The 21,437-nt window shown below is 39.3% G+C and overlaps 1 protein-coding gene across 1 annotated transcript in view; it reads left to right on the forward strand.

Moving 5' to 3' along the window:
* The first annotated feature begins 17,156 nt into the window (after nucleotides 1–17,156).
* esrrgb (estrogen-related receptor gamma b) overlaps nucleotides 17,157–21,437 on the forward strand; it is a 50,037-nt gene continuing 45,756 nt past the window's right edge. The window contains exon 1 of the mRNA XM_008397869.3: nucleotides 17,157–21,316. Coding sequence (XP_008396091.1) covers nucleotides 21,267–21,316 — 50 coding nt within the window. The 5' untranslated portion in view covers nucleotides 17,157–21,266. The remainder of the gene's footprint in view (nucleotides 21,317–21,437) is intronic.

The following is a 21,437-nucleotide window of genomic DNA, read 5'->3' on the forward strand; positions in this document are numbered from 1 at the left end:
GCTTGCTCTTGCTGTCATGGCCATCTCCAGCACTTCGTTCTGCTAGATCGGAAGGGGTTGCCCTTCTGATCAATTTGAACGTTAATATGACCATTAATGTTGTTTCTGTTTCCTAGTTCCTTCATTTGCACCATTTATTTGCCCAAAAGAGAGAGAACAGAACAATACGGGCCCTTCAAACTACACTCTCCATGTTTTTTTTGTTTGTTTTTTTTTATTGTGAGACATTGTCCTCACAACAGCCATTATAATACTTCATGTGTTCCGATATATTACATTTTCCATCATTGCAGTAATCTTTATTGGTAAAGAGAAGAAATGAATTAAAATCAAATACATGGTGTACCTCATCTCTCATCCAATGACGGCTGGAGATAGACACCAGTCTTCCTGAAAGAAGAAGCAAATTTACATAATTAATGGATGGATAGATACCAACAATGTTCTTTATGTGGGAAAGGGAAATATATATTGTGTTTATCCATGTAAAACATAGTAAATTACAATTTATGATGCAATATCTTTCTTTTATGACGTAGTAGGAAAATTTTTAAATTGCTTTCTCATGGCTTTGGTTTAAGTCAGGGTTCACAAACACCAGTCCTTGAGGATTATCCTGCAACTTTTAGATATGCGTCTTTTTCAACACAGCATAAATTGACATAATTCGAATATTTGCAAGGTTACCATTATAGGACACACTATAGGACAGTGGGTAGTTGTGTTTGAGATAATTTTAGGTCCTGGACCAAGAGGTAAGAGTAAAACTAACATAAATTCAAGGAACCACACTGACATTAAGTAATAATCTTTTTTTTTGAATGCACAAAACCAAAGGCTGAATATAGTTATCTTAAGTACGGATGATTCAGTAGAGAACGTTCTCTTATTCTCCTGGTTGTCCGAACATCAGAAACAGTTTCACTTTGTGGAATGACTCGTGAACTTCTCTTTTGATCAGCTTTGACTGCACAGAAGTTTCTGCAGTTCCATGAACACTACAACTTTTTAACATTTTTTTATTATTAGCTATGTAACCCCCATGTCATTTACATTTAAAGCCCATGCAAAGCTATAAGTCACCCAGCATAAATTTGGAAAGCTCAAAGAAACCCTTGAGATTTCCACTTGGCAGCACTTTATTGGGCATTTTACCCTAGTAGTCCTACTAGCTTCTTGCAACCTCACTCATTTTAGTTGTTTTAGCCCCCTATGGCTGTGTTGCTGATTTTGAATAAGTGCTCAGGGCGAGAGGGTCAGCTGCAATTTCAGCCGTAGCTAAACTGGTCTTTTCTAATGTGAGATCTGAGGTGACTTTGACTTTTGATTAATGACAGTTCTCCAAAGGACATATCGCCAGGAAAACTTTCCACAGCATGAAATTCACTTCCAGTAAAAGAAGAAAACATCTCTATCTTTATGCATACAAAATCTGCAGTTGACTGACTGCATTCAGAACGAAACAATACCCAGGTGCCATCACAGGAGGCAAACACTGAGCGTGTTTGTTATTAAAATATTTGTACTTTTTGGGCCCCAAAGGCCCACTATGCCTTTTCTCACTTATGCATATTTCCATTATAGTGACATCAAGCAAACAGAGAAACAGTGCTGCTGCTTTTCCACTGTTCTCTCTCGAGTGCTTCTCTCACAGGCTGTGAAAACACCAGCCCCAGGGAGTAGACGTATCCCATGAGCCCCAGGGCAGAAGGCCCGAGGACACGCCAGGGGGATGTACCGAGGGGTGTTTTGCAGAAAAAGAGAGTGGCATATCTCAAAATAATAAACTATAGATACATGTAAAGCAGATAATGATTGAATAAAATTGCCCCATTTGGGGTTTTATTCAGAAATGATGTAAAAACACAGGTGTGGTTACTGCAGTTTAAATCCTAAGACCACAAGCAAATGCAAAGTCTGACTTTTTTAATTTAACATTATGTGTTTAATGTATGCGTCACATAAGAAAGGTTAAAGAACAAGAATTTTAAACTTTAATATAGCTGTGAACAACTTAAGAGACCTTCACTGAGAGAGATTCAATGAGGCTAAAGCTATACAGGCTTTCAAATTTGTCCCCAGAAGAACAACCAGGGTTGTTCTTGCAGCCCTGGTTTGGGAGTTCTTCAACTTTGCTCTTGACACATCAGCTCAACTTTTTTTCTTGCATTGTATCTGACAGTTATTACATACAAGGGACCTATTAAACTTTCCAAAAGTTCTGCTCTTTAGGTCTGTGAAATATTTAATGTCGTGACCAGAAAGAACTTTGTTCCTGTTCCTGTGCAGCTCTGGGAGAGAGAACAAATTACACCGTTCATTGCATAGAATGGATCGGCCTTGAAGACCAGAGAGCATGCGAGAAACCTATCCTTATGGGTCCAGACCTACATTTCAACAACGACATTAAGTTTGTAAATCAGACTGCTACAAAGTTATTCTTCTGGCAACCCTTTCAGCTAAACAATGCTGGCTTTCTGTAGAATCCAAGTTGCGGCATTTTTCTTTTGCAGATTCTCAAAGTTTTTTGTGAACTCACCTTGTCATTGAATTTACTGGAACATTAACTCCTGTTTTAACTTGTGAATAATCTCCCTTATTTTAGAATGATGGACTTCAAATTGCTTGGGAATGGTTTTATAACCTTCCCTTGATTGATGAACAACAGTAATTGCTTATTTAAGATAATTGTTTGATATATGTCCCTCCAGGCATTATGTTAACAATCACCTGCATATAATCTTCCAACACCTTTGCTTTGTGGACTGCTCTTTGTTTATTTCAAAATGACAGTGTGCTGTTGTTTCTTGGTTTTTGTACACTTAAAGGTATTTTCTGATACCTATACCTAAATGTATATATTTTTTTAAATCATAAATTTGTATATAAGACATATACTTTAGTGCTGTTGTGTTGTTTCTGACTGAGACCAGAAGTCTTTTGAACCTTTGGACAGAAGTCTCCGTATCTGTACTCTGCTGTATGATCTTATTTTGTGTCAGCCAATTTAACAGAGACGCCATCAGGGAGTGACAGTGAGGATGTTGGGGAACAGGAGGGAACGCCCTCTAACACACACACATAACCGGCGCTCTGTCGTTATTCACAGTGACCTCTGTGGCCCCTCCACAAAGCCTGTTTTTGTATTTGATAGAAAAATCAATGAGTTTACTGGCAGAGAACAACCTCTGTGGGGAACTAAAGCAAGAAAAGCGTTAAGCATACCTCATCATTACTTCGTCCACAACAAAACATTTAATGTGAAAAATTCAGTCAACCGATGTTACCAAGCTGATGAAATATCTGTTTTAAACCTTTATGGCAGGACTCACCTACTGACAGCAGAACCAAAATATTTTAATACATTTTAACATTTGCTCTGCCTAAAGGGTACGCTATTGTATAGCTTTACATTTATTGAAAAACATGATGGACGTCTAGTTTCTGAAAAAGCTGATTGTTCCCTCATGCAGAGGTATTTGCATGTTGGTGCACAGATGCGTTTTCTCTGTGTGCAGACGCATGATTTATTGTATGTCTGTGTCTCCTTTTTGTCCTCTTATCCATCAGGTAGTTGAGGAAGATTGTTTCTCATTTGGATCTTTCTTGCTGTTTGAGAGGAAGTCTCTCCTCTCCACTATCGCCACATGCTTTTTCAGAATCTGGGATAGCAACAAAGTGCAGATTTAGTAATAATAGATAACGTTTTACAAATATAATTAATCTAATTGTCTGGAATTGGTGATTAAGTAGATCAAACTTTACTCTATATTCATGGGCTCAAAATGAAGAGTGCTGAATTGGATTGAATTTGAGTTGCATCTGTTTATGCAAAGTGCCCTGCGATGACTTGTTGCGATTTGGTGCCATGTACAAAAAAATAATAAAACTGAGTTACTATATATTCAGATAAATGCAAAAAATTACCATATGTATATACATATATATATGTGTGTGTGTGCGTGTGTGGGTGTGTTTTGCATACTATTGTGGCTTTGTATGACTTCAACTGTAATTTCTCTAAATGTAGCCTTAGATCCAAGGTCAAGCCTTTTAGACGGGTCTCTCATGCCAGTCTTGAGGCGATTCTGAACAGATGTTGGCACAGCCAGCTGGACATGGCGACCTTGACTAAATCTCGAAGGGGTCCTATTTGGCAGCGTGGGCACCTACTCTCCCCCTGGCAAAGGAGGCCCAGCGCATCATCGCATAAGCAAGTGATATGTTAGGGCGTGTGTGTGTGTGTTCACAAACCAGCATTGTGTGTCATTCAAGCTTCAGTGAAAAGGTACCAGTGAATCAATCACATGCCCTGTGTAACACAGCGCTAAATGAAATTCAATGGACTGATTGAGTGAGTGATGGATGATTCACATACAAAGACCCAGAATTAAGTGATGGAGAAACACTCAGAAGGAAAGTGGAGGAAGTGAGGGTCTTTCAACCTCTTAGGACTACATGGTGTGTGTGTGTGTGTTTTCAGAGTCACAATGTTGAGGGAGAAAAGTAAAGACATAGCAGATATAGAGTCCAATGCCTGGGAGCCGCAGCGTTCATGCCTCACATCTGCCTTCCCTGGATGCAGCAGAATGTGTGTGTTCACGAGTGTGTGCGGCTACCATCTGGGCAGAACATCAGGGGTACGCCTGGACCGCACGGTGAGCCAGTCCACTTTTAATCTGCCCAGCTCCCTCTCCCCGCCAAGGAAGGTCAGTGCCTCGGCAAGGACAGCACTGTCACCCTGCAACATGAACGGCGGGGGTCGGCAGTGGCTATCCATAATAGATGGCAGCTGGCTTTAGTGTACGTCTTCACTTTGCCTGGGGCCCCGGTCTCGGCCCATCTTTCATTCCCACAACTCTGCTAAGCTAATGTGCTGTGTTAATGCCTGTGTGAATCAGGAAGAGTGCTCAGTCGTGTGTCTCCCCTGTAGCTACTGAGTGCTCATGTCATTGCCAAAATAGGGCAGACGGTGCTTTAACAAAGGAAACATTTATCTGGAGGTATCGCAGCAGAGCAACAAAATTAGCCTCGTGAGTTCCCCTCTGCAGTCAGAGGGAAAAGCATGATCTAGTACAGTATGTCTTTGGAAAACAGTTATTTACTTAATTGCTAAAGTACTCACATCCTCTGAACAACCACCAAGTTCAATGCTATTTATTAGGGTTTCAGTGGATAGACTAACACAAAGTAGCACATTCTTATGAAGTGGAAATTGCTACCATTTACAGTTTTCTACTAATGAAAAGTGTGGCATACATTCAGCCCATTTTACTCTGCTGGCCTGAAATAAAATTGAGTGCAACCAACTACCTTCAAATTAGTGGAAAAAAATAAAAAATCCCCTGTGTCTGATTTAATCTGGGTATAAATTCAACTCTTCTGCTGTGAGCTCTTATCCAGACTCTTGATGCAGGGTTGAATTATATTTTAAGCTTTCATCTCCCATCAAGCAATTCATATTTAAGATAAATATGATACAACTGCACACCCAGTAAGAAACATGCTTTCACCTAGACTCAGAGACAGAGCGAGGAGAGCATTATGGAGAGAAGGAGCCAAGACGCCTATGGCGTAATTCTGGAAGAACTACAGAAAACCACAACTCAGGGTTTAGGATCAGTCGATGTGTTTTGGATGTGTCCAAAGCACACCTGATTGAAAGGTTTGCATTATCTTCTGTGAATGCCATCATCGAGTGCAACAGAATGGGCCTGTTAGTCTCCCAGTTAAATAATTCAGGTGTGAGACAGCAGGGAAATACCTCAAATATGTAGAAGACCACAAAACTGAACAACTCTTTGTTGAGCGCTGCTTGTTGTTCTGAACTCCTTCCTGTAGAAACTATTACTATTACCCAACATACACAGTGTTTGTCTCTCCAACGATGGCTCTAAAATCTCTTCCTCATACCAGTTTGGGAGTCTGAGCATCATCCTTAATAGCTCCCTATGTTTCACGCATGAGGCTGCATATTTCTATCTACACAACAGTAGATGGAAATATGCACTTCCCCTCACGCCGCCTCATTTTAATTTGTTTTATGGGTAATAAGAAAAATAAGAGGAAGAGAGAAACAAGAAAATGTCATAGTTTTGTAAGCATTTAGTTTCACATTTCTTCATGTAAACTTCTTGCAGTCGAGCTCCCCCCATCAGTTTCTCTTTCCAAGTCGCCACAGAAACTAAAACCATTTTAAATGCAAATGACCTAAATAAGATTAGCAAGGTAGGCAGGCCGCTCCCTGTTAATTATCAAACGCAGTAGTCAATTAACAGACCTAATGATGGGACACTTAGTGTGCGTTAACCCAATTTAACCACAGCTGACAGACAGGTGGATACAGCTGCAATGGGGTAACTTAAGGTGGGGCATGGAGACGGAGCATTCACATCTTTGTTAATGAAAATATGTGATTTTAGCCAGGGAGCAAGAGGGTTCAGCTTGAAAAACAAGAAAATAGTGACCATCCCTGTGCTTTTCACCCTGATGTGATTGCTTGTTAGGTACCCTGTGGGTGTACGGTGGAACTGGGCTCATCTGGGGGGTAATTAGAGCTGCCCAGGAGGTGTTGGCCGAGATGCTGCTCTGCAGTTAACACCATTAGTCACAGCAGCGATTAAAGCTTGCCCCGATTTAACAGTTGTCACTAGACTTTGGCTGTGAGTGGCATGGGTGACTGACAGGTCGAAACGGAGGTTGCATTTGAATATCTGGGTGTGTGAGCACGGGCTTTGAGCTCACCTGTAGGTTGCAGTCACATGTTCTGAATAATTTTGTTGAACGTTTTGTGATCAGCTTTATATTTTTTCATTAGATTAGAAACAATGGCCTGATGGTTTCAGTTTAAATATGATTGTTGGAGCCCAGTTGCTCTTTTTTTTAATGTTTTTTAATTAGCCACTCAGGAAGAGGGATTGTTGTAAGTCAATGACTCAATGCAATTGGCTTCTTTACATAGAAAACATTCAAACAATTTGTCATTGAATCTAGTATATCAGTATGATTTAATTGCATTGAGATTATTTTTATTTATGTTAAGGATTTCTGTTTATATAGAAATAACTGGACCATTTTTGTCCAATAAAGTGCCTTGACCTGCCATTTGATTTGAATTGGTGCTACATAAATAAGGTTATTCGCATAAGAAAATTGTGCATTTTTAATGCAGCATCTCTGTCATATGATTATAGATCTGAATTGAACAAACCAAGCGTTACCACTCAGAATTTAAAGAGATTTGAAAACACTTGGAAAAAAAGTAGGAATACTGGCCCTATTACATCTGTTTTTTTGTTTTTTTTTTTTACTTATTGCATGCACTTTCTTTGGATCAATTGCACTGGGCTCCTTTCTCCATCACATATTTTAGCATTCGGAAAAAATACATTGAAAACTTAAAATGGTTGCTCGTTTCATACAGCTGATGTTCATTGCCAAACACACACATACAAAAAAAAAATAAAAAATCAGCTTTTTCATGTATAGTTCATACAATTTCCCAATTAAAAAAAAATCCAGGAGTTTCTCTCATGACTTCATAGGCTGAGGCGACTGTTTTCTTCAAGTGCTGCTGGAGTCCTTACTTCCTGCCATAAAAGTAAAAAAAAAAACAAAGCACAAGATTTGATTGATGTCTAAATGTTTTAGAAATGCTCTCAGAGATCCAGGTGGTGACATTCAGGTAACTCTATTAGACACATCTGCCTCACTGGCATAAATCATCATCACACCGAGGATCTGCCCAACCATTTTCATCTGTGCAACTGGAGGTTTTAGCAGGAAGTGTGTGCCGGTGTGAGCGACCTATTGATCATTAATCTGGCGCCATTGATCCAAACATATTTCCCTCCCACCCTGCTGCTTTCTTTGTGTTTAATCTGTTAGGATTTACAGGGATGTCGTTTTACCAACACCTTTCTACCGAGACAGGTCAGACAATAAATAAGTAAAAGCTCTGCATTGGTAATTTGTAAGTTATTATCCTAATTATAGCTTTTGTCAGGTTGCAATGCTTCAGAATAATGTATAATCATAATTTGTTTCTCAAATTGTTTGTTTTAGTGCTGTTGTCAATATTGTGCAGTAATTTTACGCAATAAAGCATAATAAAGCTTTTTATAGTATTGAACGGTTCAGCTTTGATTTCTTCGCCTCCGCTCCAAATGTGCAAAAGTAGCAGATATAACCATGTGAAGTGAAAGTCAATGTACAAGTGATTTACAAACCACAAAGCAGGTAGTAACTGAATTTCCAAGTGTATGAAATACACATTGAAGCAATGATGCTATATTGTGGATCACAGACTTTCATTAATAGATAAGCCCTTAATTTATGTCATTATTGATTATTCAGTTCAGAGTGTTCGGCAGAATCATCAGTCTTCCCTTCCTCTTTTCATTCAACCTACTTCTGAGAGCAGATTAATTAACTTTTGCTCAGCTGTCATGTAAAGAAAATTGGACATAAATAAAGGAAAATGAGGTAAAGTGTTTTATTATGATTTTTAGATCTATAATTTAATGTTTAGCTTTCCATAAATCTGGGTTGTAGAAGAGAGGCTAGTTTGAAAGAAAGTTCACCTTCACAACAACCCTAAACATATACAAAAGACGAGTTTAGGCCAAACAATTATGTGTTAGAATGGAATAAGTAATATCCAGGCCTAAACTCAACTTAGAATAATTGTACAGACTTTATAATTTAATTTCAGAAGTTCTTTATGTATTATAACCTGCGGAGACATTCCCTTAAACACACCTGGCGACAAAGTGTTACCTCAAAAGTGCTGAAAATAGACGTACATTTTCACATCAAAATATGTTTACACAGAACCGCATCGTCTTGTGGTTGTCGTTTAGTTTGCTTGTTTTCAAGTCTTTATAGCTGCTTAATTGTCAGCAAACTAACAAATGCTCCGGGTCCTCCTGATTTAGAGTAGCACTCTGGCTCCCGATGTATATTAATACCACAACACTAAACCTCTTACCCAAGGTTCATCATTCATCCAGCTAAAAAAGGAGGAATTGAAAAGCAGTCCTTGTTTTTGCTGTAACTGGAAGCCCAGCCATTTATTGCGTCGTAAGACAGGGCAGCCCCCTCTGTGTGTCCTTCACCTCCAGCGCACAATGTCGGCTCTTATTAGGTACTAAATTGTGTTTAGGTAAAATTTTCTGAAACATGCAGGTGTCAAAACAAGTGGGAAACTTGAGTGCTTTAGAGTAAGATGTGCTTTGTTAAATCAGATGTTGCACTTGCTTTATTTTCCTACAGCTAAATGCAGCTGTGTGTGTCTGTGTATGTGTGAAATGCCAGCATTAAACTGAAAAATTTGCATTTCATCTCATGCATATTTTTAATCATATCCCTTTCTGGCGTTGCCCAGTGTTCCCATTTAAATCTGGTGAGGTTGTCATTGGGTGAGTGGTGCAGCACTGGGCTTAGTTAAGTGATGACTGCTGATGACAGATTGTCCTCCACCACATCTACAACCCTTCTCCCCAGCGCACCGCCAGTCTCTTGTTCGTGTCTTCCTGAGTGGAGTTGAAGACTCCGTCAGCAACACAAGACAAATAACACTTCTGCCGTAACATCAGTCTATCCAGAAACACAACTGCTCACCTTTCACTTTACAAAGCCAGTGTGTGGTATTGGACTTGCTCTCTTTTCTTCATTAGCATTTCCCCAATGCCTTCCTGGAGACGAGGCAACACTGTTTGCAAAGAGGATGGTTCTCCGAAGTTTAAAAAAATATATATACACTAAGTTTGAACTATACGTGTGACCATCTTATCTCCTAATCAGAAGACAGTTTTTTATATTGCAGAGATTTCTATTATTTGCATCATTATGAAAGGAAGAAATATGAATGTGATCAGTATAAAAACAGTAGCTTTATCTATCCGAATATATTTTGTCTGTTAGCACAACATGTCAAACCTTAAAGCAGCGCCAGAAGATCACACTGGACAACATTTGACTGGAAAACATACAACGAGTCTTGATTTCAGCTGAGACATTTAGTTTCTAGGTTCAAAATTTGGCTCAAGCAACCTGCAAGCATGGATCTACCCTGCCTTGTATCGAAGGTTCAGGCAGGTGGTAATGGTGTCCAGGTATACAGATTATTTTATTGGTTTACTTTCTACACTTTAGCACCAAGAATTACTGAATTATCACAGCCAGGCACATCTGTCGTCTCATGGCCACTTCCAACAGGATAATGCAACATGTCACTGAGCTCAGATTATCTCAAACTGGTTTCTTAAAATTTTAAGTGTGTTCATTAATCTTAAATGGCCTCCATTCATCCATCCATCCATCCATCCATCCATCCAAATTCTCTGCAGAGGTCGCCAGTCCATCACAGGGCAAAAGAAACATGCACATCTATCAACATAGCAAGCAGATGCTTGTAACTAAGGCCCATTCAGAAAGACCAATTAACCCAACAGCCATAAATTCAATATTCGGCAGAGTTGACACGTTCAGATCAATATATTATCATCTAGTTAAAGTTAAAACTACCCCCAAAATCGTATGCCACTTTATTCCCGCTAGCGCGGTATATGTAGACCTGTCAAACTTTTCAAGTAAAGATCTCAAATGCCAACTAATGTGTGAGCTCGACATTTTAGTCAGATAAAATTATTTCTTTTTTCTTTGCAAAGCGCAGTAAATTGGTTGTCTGTGTAGCAGTCTCTGGCTGCTCTACCTGCCTCATACTCAGGAGGATGCTGTTGTGAATGTGCTCGTATGAAAGAGGAGCTTCGGTTGAGTCTCCGCTCATGATTCGTTAACTTCACAGGCACTCTCGGGGAATCCTGAGGCCACGCTCCCCCTGCCACCGCCCTGGGCAATTATGGCCCTTTGAAATGCAAATGGCGGCATGTACATGCTCGAGAGTGTGTACGAGAGTGTGTGAATAGATGAGTTTACAGGTTTGTGTATTACTTCACGCACACCTGTGGGTACGAGTGTGTTTTCTGCGTAACTTATCTTGAAAGAGCCTAAATCCTCCGGCACCGCTGTGCAGAAGCAGTCAAATCCAATAACATCTGAGAGCCCTGTTACCTTGTGCTCAACCGGTCCATTGAAGGGACCCTCCAAAACGCGGAGCCGACAAAGAACATACCTTCAATTAGCCAAACGATTAACATTTTAGAGGAAGTCTGTGTTTGACTCCCATGGGCGCCCTCAGCTCCCTGCCACTGTTCTTTCATATTCAAATCCTCGACATAAAAGTTAGCCATATCTAATCCCAAAAATTGGTCTTTTACTGTTTTACAAAGAGACAATGCATAAAGTTTTTGCAGGCAGAATAATTTCCAGGTTATGGAAAAAGGTGTATGGTTATGATTAACAATCACTGCAGATCATGATTTGCTCTCAGAAGCAGACAGGAATCTGTGTGATACTGTCTTTTCTAATTTAGTAGGTGGTTAGTCAATCATATTCAACTACATTCATTTACATTGCCTCTAAAGGGGTGGTGGGGGGGTTGCTTCCATACTTGAGTGGGTTTGTGGTCATTATCATGTTGTGCTGTGGTTTAGTCTTCGAGATAAGAGACGACGCTATTGATTTGTTCCATTTTTTGTGTCTGGCGCCTGTCACTCAGCCATGGTATCCTGGTACAGAGCAAGTTGAGGTCGTTTTTCTGAACACCTCCATAACCCATGTGTAACAGGGTGGCATTGTGGGGAAGATGTAAACTCTGTATGAACTTACACCTCACTCCCATGCCAACAGGAGTTGAGTAAATTCGTCAGCTGCCTAAGCCAGGGTCAGGTAAAGTGGATTTACACAAATGTTTCATGCAAAGGACTCAGAGGTGTCTGTATAACCTTGTTTGTGTCTGTGTGGGAATTTAGAATGAGTTTTTTTTTTAAGAGTCAAAATTCATGACGGTGCTATCGGCTCATGTAGAAGAGTTTCAATTTCAAACTGCATTTGCATACATCCTCCGACACTCTGTTATATAACCCCTCAGCCGGAGTTACAGGTAAATCATTATTTATTTGCATTTTGGTTGCATTATGTGAAAGACAAAGGCAGATTAAGCTAAAAAAAACACACACACACACAACTAACCCACAGTGGTGAATTGAGACATTGATTCAGTTGAAGGAAACACCCTCTGAAATGCTGAAATTATGTATTGATTTTCCTCCTGTCTTGCGCCCCGATGCCTCCGGGTAATTGCCTCTTTGCTGCTGCGTCGTCTGAACTGAACCGTCAGGGTATCTCAGTGACTCTGGCCTGTTACGCACATTCCCAGAAGACATCCTCGCTGACTTCACGTTGCATTTATGAGTCTCCACAAAAGTTAGCTTGTGCACGGCAGACATGAATAGTATATTAACTGTTTTTAGAACAAAAGAGGGTACATGCCAAGTTTCAGCTCCTCAATACTCGGTTTAAATGTCGCTATAGATTTTTATAATCAACACAACCCTTGGCCGACCTCATCGGTTCAGTTTGTCATGGTTTAAGATAGTCAAGCAGAAACAATTTGTCATTTTCAGATTCTTTAACTTTGTGGTCACTTTCATCATCTTTCTGCAAGTCTGAGGTCGTCTTTTATTCTATTTTATGTTCTTTGCACAAGATTTTAATCTTAGTCTTTCCACCACAGATGTTCATGGGTTTAACTGGTCCTGGTGCTTTGTAAAAATCATTTCTTTGTGTCTCCACCCTGGTACTGACACCAGAAGTTATTATTACTTTAGTCTTTTAATATATTCAGGTAATTTTAACAACTCTTGCTATGAAAGGTGTATTTAACCATCACTTTGCAGCTGTTGATACCGATGACCAGACAGCTGATGAGGCTTGTGAGTAAACAAGCTAAGGAAAGCATATGATAACATCAACATGTATGCTGGGATAAATAATTTTTTGTTTGGTTAAACTGTCTCTGATCCTTCTCAAAAAGAGAAAAAAAAAGCAGGAGGAGTTTGATCACGCTACAATTTGCACATTTGAAGTACCGTGGTTCTGAAATGGTTCTGGCTTGTTGGAAAGCAAACAAGCTATTTTATAGAACAAGTTCAAACTAGGCTCTAGCACCAGTCCAGCTCATTTTGACATTTAACAATCAAATGTCAAAATGCCTCCCTACTCGAGTTTGGCAGGTGTCAACTTTGGAGCTCCTGAAGCGTAAAGAAAGACGGATCTTTTTCACAAAGTTAACAACTTTGGGTCAAAGATGTTTCTATGTTTGTGTCAAAGATACAAGTAAAACTTTAGATGTCTTACTCTAATCCTAAATGGTCTTGTTCCAGCAGCTCAATCCTCTAGGTCTGTGAAGAGGCTTGACTGGCCTCTGAAAATGTAAGGCAAAAACCCAACCTGTATAAAATGTGTTTTTTAGGACAATGAGTCTTGTGGGCTTTAGAGAGATATGAAGACAAAGTGTTGGTGACAATTCCTAATCCCCTCGACCCAGAATAAATGCTTTCCTTGTTTCTGGTTGAGAGAAGGTCTTTGTCTATTAATAATAACAATAATAGCACATCTATAAAAAGAATGCACTTTACCACAGGTGTAAATGTCATTTAATCATATAAAATTCACAAGCTTTGTGTAGACGTCTTGGCAAAACCACAAGGTGTTTTTTCAACTCATCATGATCGTTGTTGTTTGGACTTTGCATATTTTACATATGATTTCATTTATTTTTTTTAAATCCTGTGATTGGTAACTTGTAAACTGCACATGTTTCTGTGTAAGAAAATATTTTTTACTACCTATGAATAAGCATGTTGTCCATATAGTTTTCCATTATATTTGTAATTAAATCATTTTTGAGAATCATAAAGCTTTCAAATTATTATAATTACTACTATTAGTTGTCTTGGACCTTCCTGTTAAATGTTTAACAGTTTTCTAACACTTCTCATAGCATACACGCAAAATAATGAGAAATAAAAGAGGAATAAAAACCTGATTCAAATTCCTCTGATGTGGCATTGTCTCAGACGAAGAAAGGGTTGTGGTAATTTGCTCTCTGGATGTGGCTGCTGAAACCAATACTGATTTCTTTGCTTTGCTAATTATTAATTACCCACCTCCATGCATATGTGTTTATTCCTAATTGTATTTGATGGATGAGTGGCAGCTTTGACACCTCATTAGACCAGATTAATTGAACGACACAATATTTATGTCTCGCCAATGACCAGTTATCCTACCATCTATCATTGCGATGATCTCGCTGATTGAAAACCACTGATCCGTGTAATCCTAATTATTTTGAATTAGAAAAGAATTTATAGCTTCTTGTGGCGTTTTTCTGTGATGATGGCAAATTGGAAACATTAAATGCATAACGAGGGGGAAAATGAGAGGAAGGCACAATTACAGAATTAATGTGGGTGAATGTCGGCGAAAGGGGGAAGGGTGCAGGAAACAAATTCGAGGCGGAGGCCTTTACAGACCAGAGGTTTAACTGCACAGCCTTACACACAGACATTTTTTTTTCTTCAGCTTCTGGCATAAAATTTGCCTCTCTCTTAATTCTGTAAGGTAAAGCCCACAGGATGCTTTTTTTTTACTTTTGACAAAACCTCTGTATTCTTCAACAACTCCCTATCCTCTCCCTTACGAACATTGCTTCCGTGGAATATCTCGATCCATATTCCTGTCTTTTATTAAAAAGTTGGCAGAGTGAAAACACTTCCACTGAACTTCACATAACCCTCCTCTAACTTCTGCAAAGCTCAGGCCCTCCTGGGAGGAGCACAAACTAAAATCCAGCATTTGAGCTCACAAAGGCGCAACAAGGCCCAGAAGAGTGGAGCTTTTACTATCATACGGTATGCGAAAGCCTCAAGGAGCAGACTTCTTTCCCAGGTAGCGAGAACTTCCTCAAGCTTATTTTCTCGAACTTTTCAAGTTTCTAACACCATTAGCCGGCTCCCTGGTGATTTTTGAAAGCCTTGCCGCTAATTGAATTAAGCGGTTTGGTTTGGATTCAAGCGTTTATGAGAGCAAGTCAGTTGAGTCAATGAAGTCCTCACGGTTTTCTAATACCAAGAGGAATCATGAATGTATGCGTAGATCACCGCTGCAAATTAGAAGTTAAAAAAAGAGGAGTTGATCTCCCTAATTAAGGGTTAAACCCATCTAAACAAGGTAAAAAATACCTGGCTGGGGGACATGATGCATTTATGTTGTTGTTGAGAGAATCTTATTTTAGGTATTAAGATGCCCCTAAAGCACACTGTGCCAACTCTTGACCTTTGGTTACTGTAGCCAACTTTAGAGTGCTACAAAAGTGCATATAAAATTACTTGTCTGATTTGATTTAAAAAAATTTAAAAAAAATTGAAAGGCTGATCATAACTTGTTTTTGTTTCATACTGTCAATTATGTATTTTATGGCTCTAAAAAAAGTTACTGAAAAAGATAGTCTCTTGGATAAGGTTTTCACCGTGTAGTTCACCTTTTCCATATCTGTTTATAGATTTCCTGATTTTATTAATTGCACAAAGTTGAAGTAAACTGTGAAGAGCATTTTTCCTCCTTCCCTGATTAAATATAAAATAGGTGGCTAATAATAAATTGGGCTACACTTTTATTTTCCCCGTAATCAATATAGTTGACAGATGCTGCCTTAAAGTAAGCAAACCTATGAAATAGAAAGAAAAATATCAGGAAGTTTTTTTTAACTTTATCCTCTCTTAATGACGACAAAAATACAACAGAACGTTTTCACCTGCATAAATGCAAGCTGGATCTAACAAACATTTGAAAGTCAAATTTGCTGATATCCAAAATAATTCTTAGACATATATTCCTATTTTAATCAATATCACTTTTTAAATATTCTCAACTCAAACACTCTTGTTTCAAAAATAGGACAAGTGGTCCTGATTCAGAATCAGCTGGGGGAAAGTTTAATCCCATTGAAGGGAGCCAAAGCCAGACGTTTAGCTCCTCACAGTGTAGAATACAAGATTATAAAGCCTGATATAGCCCTTCCACCACCCGTTTATTTTTATCCTCTATTAAGGCAGCGATATCCTTAAAGGCTGCCAAAATTATCCTGCAAAAAATGCTGACTGGGAAATATGAAAGGTTCCAGGCGGCTCTAGTAAGCAATCTGTGCGCATGGTGGAGCAATGTGACTGCTGTGCTTGCTATACCAACAGGGGTGACCCCGGCTGGATGAAGAGGTGAGGCTAAATGAAAGTCATCCCCAGATCTTGTGGGAGCCAAGTCTGGAAAACAACAGCTCGCTCCGGAAGATCAGATTTTAGTGATGCTTTGCATCTGTGCATGTTTGGGAATTTTTTTTAAGCACATTTTTTAAAGCATTGTAATTAATATTCAGCTGATTTTTTTTTTGTGCAGGGTAAACCAGCAAAAAACAACAAGCAGGGAATTTAATCTTGTCTTAAACTGATGGTTTGACTTAAAGTAAGCAAACCTATAAAATATAAAGAAAAATATCAGGAATTTTTTTTTTAACTTTACTCTCTCTAATTGACGACAAAAGTGACTCCCACCTTTACGTTTGGAGTCACTGGGATTATTAACATAAAAATCTACAGAACATTTTCTATGGCAACTTTTCTGACAGTTGATGGGGAAAGACGAGTGATACACCTGACAGTTTGCATTGTCACATGTAAAAGAAGTTGGATAAAACCTGCCAACTACATACAAAAGAGACCCATGTTGAAGTTTTTATTTAATCTGAATTAGTAGCAAAGGAAATGAGACTTTTGATTGTTTGAAATGTGAAGTTAAACTCATTTATTGCCCATTTCTTATGGAAAACAATTCTCCCCTTTTTGAGTTGTATGCTTTTAAAAGCAAGCTAAATATTATTGCAACATTTTTAGATAAAAAAAAAAAAGCTAACATTTTTTGAATCCATTAGCAGTACCTGCTTGTGATGGCGGAGTGCCCAATTCTTATTTCCAGAGGTACACATTAAAATATTTCAAACATCTTTATATTTGCAAATTTTGTATTTTTTCTTTTCTTATACTTGATAAGAAAAGTATAAGAACAGCCATGAAACCAGAATCAGAACAACAGGAGACTCTGACGTTTCGTGACTGAACCTGGCAAGCAGTTATGCTTCTGTATACTGATTACATGATGCAATACAGGTGAGTAAATGAGCAGCTGGAAAACAGGTGTAGGGGGTTGAAAACAGGCACTGAGGGAAAAGTAACATCAGGAGACAGAAATAAATGAAACATGAGATGGAACAAAATAAGCAACATAAGCAAACCAAGCTCAAAGTCCAATTGATTGTGAGTTACACAAGCAAGCCAAATGGCAGTTTTGAACACTTTTATGCAAAAATTAAGTCTTTAAAAACCTTAAAAATATCACATTAGTATGTTTTTCTTACTTTCAGCATCCATAGAAGTATGACAAAGTATTCTTTATTAACGTTTCATGAGCACTACACCGCCCCGTCATCAATATCTACTTAATTTTTGGCTGAGTTGTGCCTGATGCTAAACACATCTGGAGAAAGCTGCACCTTTCACCGTGGACAACCTGTTTTCTCTGCGGCGCTCAAAGCAGCAGCAACCCGTGCTACATACGCAGAAGCATCACAAAGCTGTAAACAACTGACACCAAAACACCCATCATTTATTTATTTTATTTTATTTTACTAGCTGCCATATTAGAATGAATTTGAGGTGAATGTATTGATCCTGTTCCCAGATGGAAGTGACACAACCTGGCTTTTGCCATAAAGGTGACTCCGTTCAGACCTTCCACATCAACGAGCCGGGAAAAGATTCAACCGGTATCAGTGAGCCATTGGAAGCTCGAGCCGTGAGCTGCAATTGATTTTGTTTATTCTGGACGCGATTAAGCACAGTGGAGATTGCTTGCCGTTTATGTCCGAATCAGCGTTATGACTTTCAGAGGTATAAGGTTAGAGAAATGCCTTCAAAATAATAAAAGTATGCAGTATACGCAGCATTTGGTGACTACATTTAACAGAACCGAAAAGCGGACAATGTGGAGACCAGACACGATATATTTTAAATCATATTATCAAAAGTACCTAAGACTAAAATAAATGTCTGAAAATCTGAGTCCAGGTTTTAAAACTGTAAAAGATGCAACACAATATATTTTGCTGCACTTATTGATAAAATATGGAGTGATATTTGACCCCAGTGATGCAGTGTTGCACAAAAAAAACATCTACAAATATGACCAGAGGTACGAGCACCACTTCCTCTGCCTCTTTGTGTGAGTCCAGCTCTCTCAATCAAGACATCGCAGCCTTGCCACCGTCCTCTGATTAACTCTGCTGCTCTTGTAGCTGTGTTTTAACGCTCCTTTGTGAAATGAGAAATTAAGAGGCAAGAGATAGAGGCTAATAGCATTTATTAACCCAGCGTGAGCTTGCAGCGGTCCTCCACACAGGCTGCTCCAGTTTCTGGTGGCTTTGCTATACGGAATAGCCCAGCAGAGAGAGAGAGAGAGGGAGAGACAGAGGGGTGGGGTGGAATGTAACAAAACCCCAACAAATGCACCCAGCTGATTAATGGAGCCCTGTGGCTATAGCAATTATCCCTCTCCACACTCCTCCGGCAGACGAGCCAAACAAGTGTGTGGCAGCGAGAGCAAAGTGTGTAAATCATGTTTCTGTGCCACTTGTGTTACCTTGATAAAGACTTGGCGAGAGTTTGTTGATTTAACGGGTTGCAGAGGTGGAGCTGGACTTTTAAAATCACTTTTTGGCCGCTTATTCTCTGTAGTATATTTTGTCTGGTTTGTGCTCCAAGTGGCATATTTTATCTATTTGTTTATCTTGATCATTTGTCACAACTAAGTAATAAAGATGTAAGAAATTGTTTTATGACCCTGATATTTACTGTTGAGCTATAGATTTGCATTAGTTTAAATTAACTTTTTAAATAATATGCAGGAAAACAAAGAAGGTGCATCTGTTTTATACATTTCTGCAGTCACAAGGAAGAAAAAAAATCAGCTTTTTCTTGTTTGAGAAACTCAATTACATAAAAGCAACGCAGCAGAAGAGCATAATCCTCACTCCAACATTTTATGTATTTACTACTTATTGATTGTTGCACTTTACACCAAGCTTTTGATTCAACAGGCTGTAAAATCTCATCGCCGTCTGACCTAGTTTAGTTTTTCAAAGGTTCCCATTGTACTTTACATTTATTAAATTCCTTTGTTCAGCTGTTTTCTGCTAAATTAAGACTACGTTCTAGGCACTGGGAGACACCGGAGATCGAGGGAATACTTAGCTGACAATGAAAAACAAGAGAAATGAGAGCAAACTACAAACTCCACATGCACACACCGGTTGCTGTCCAACGCAGCAAAACATGCTTACATGTAGATTTGACTGTTTCTTCAAATGATAGGTGCATTTTAGGCTCAGTGAATTTACTGTAAAATATTAAACAACATCTCACAGACATGCATGTGGTGATGCGGAAGGAGAGGGGAGCATATAAAAATAAGAAAAACATACACAAATGTGCAAAAGGAAGGCTGTTAAATTTATTAGTAGTTGTTGCTTATTTTCATACTGTAAGCAAATGTCTTTTATTTGGTCAGGCCAATGCATTTCTTTCTTTTACTCATTTATTTTTATTTAACTTTTTATTCACTTCTTTTTTTGGTCAGTGAATTTATCAATCTTCCAAGTCGATTCCCATCAATAAATTGTAGTTCAGATAAAGAGGAGTTCAGCTTTTCAGGCTGAAGATAAGTGTGTATATCGTTTAATCTAGGAAACGGCATACAAATTCATTTGAACGAGATCTGCTCCTTTGTCCAGTCCTGATCTGAAGCCATACATGTCCGCTGAACATCAGTCCTGTTCCCTCTGCCTCATTAAAAACATAAACACATCTCCTGTATTGATTACGTCTGGATGTCTTAATCAGATCAGCAGGAATATTTTGCGTTTTCTACTGCAGGAAAGTACACTGAATGCCAAAATATTGATCATGTTTTATGTCAGACTGCGCGGTTCTGTCATTAAAGCAATCACCCTTTGGTCCAGTGACTCTGATACGGAGTGACATGAAAAGAAAACATTCAAATTCATAATTCCCTTTAAAAAAAAAAAAAAAAAAAAGACTGAAGGGGAACAGAGTCTGTCCTCAGGCTTCTGGTGACACAGGCACACCGTAATCAATAAGAGCGTGTGATGGGTTTTGCATCGATCAGGAAAATGTGGGTTGATGAAGTGGGTTGGGAGGATTGGGCCGCGGAGCTTTGGCTTCCCTCTGATGGCTGCCGCGCCACACAGCCGCCATAAACATCCACTCAAACTTCTGTGCTGTCAGCTTCTCAGAGGCTGTTATCACTATTTATTTGGGAATCCTGCCTCTTGCAGGCTTGGTGGATCTTTCACCCCTGCACAGATCGCAGAAGTGCCGTGGGAAGCAGCTGTTGTTGCTTCAAACAAGGGCAGGCGGTGGAAAAGCCAGACCTGTGGTGGAGAGGATAAAAGACTAAAGGGAACAGTTTAACTCTATAAGCTGACTCTGAGCCCTCGAAAGCCGAGTAAACAGACCTGTAAGTCAGCCTCAGTGAACATGCCTATCTATCTATCTATCTATCTATCTATCTATCTATCTATCTATCTATCTATCTATTTTAAGGGGGTCTGCCCATGTTTTGCTCCCTTGTGAATGGACACAGACTGGTTGCCCACTAGCCCATCTCAGTCCTGTAATCGTTCCCTCCCATTGGCCGCTTCCAGGACATCCTTCCCCAAACCGACCAATAACCCTCAGCTCTGCACACCCCAACCACTCCTTCCTCGTCTTAAAGAGCCCCATCGTCTTCAATGGAGACCCAGTCGCTTCACTCACTTTACTCAGCCAGAGAGCACGCTTTCTTCTCTCTCTGCTGCTGCTCTCCATCCATCTCTCTTTATTTTTTTATTCTCTCTGTCTCTCCATCCATCTCTCCTCCTTAATTCCCTGTTCCCTCTCCTTTCTTTGCATTTGCTTTTTTCCTGTTTTTCTTCACTTTTTTCCTCCTCTCCAGCGATCTTGAACGCTCAGCACTTGTTTAGACTGGAGTTTTGTGTGACCCAAGGAAGGTTTATTTCCTTTTTATTTGCTACTTTGAGAGAGTTGGAGAAAGGAGCGAGGCCAGACCCTAATCTGTGACAATATGAGGAGTTGATCTCCTCTTCCAGCTTTTCTCCAGCTGTTCGTCCTGTTGTTCTTCGTTCATTGTTTTTGTTTTTTTACTGCAACACCTGGAATGCTTAATGTGGACTGATGGATGTTTCTGAACTGTGCATCCCAGATCCCCTCTGCTACCACAACCAGTGAGTGTTTCTCTTTACTCATCTTTCTGTCCTTTGCTTTGTGTCAGTACTTTGCAACAATGTAAGCATCAAAACTGTCACTTACAAGACAGAAAGGAAAAAAAAAAAAAAAAGAAACTTG

This window comes from Poecilia reticulata, chromosome 21 (genome assembly GCF_904066995.2).
Source record: "Poecilia reticulata chromosome 21, P_reticulata-male-v2, whole genome shotgun sequence".
Taxonomy (NCBI): domain Eukaryota; kingdom Metazoa; phylum Chordata; class Actinopteri; order Cyprinodontiformes; family Poeciliidae; genus Poecilia; species Poecilia reticulata.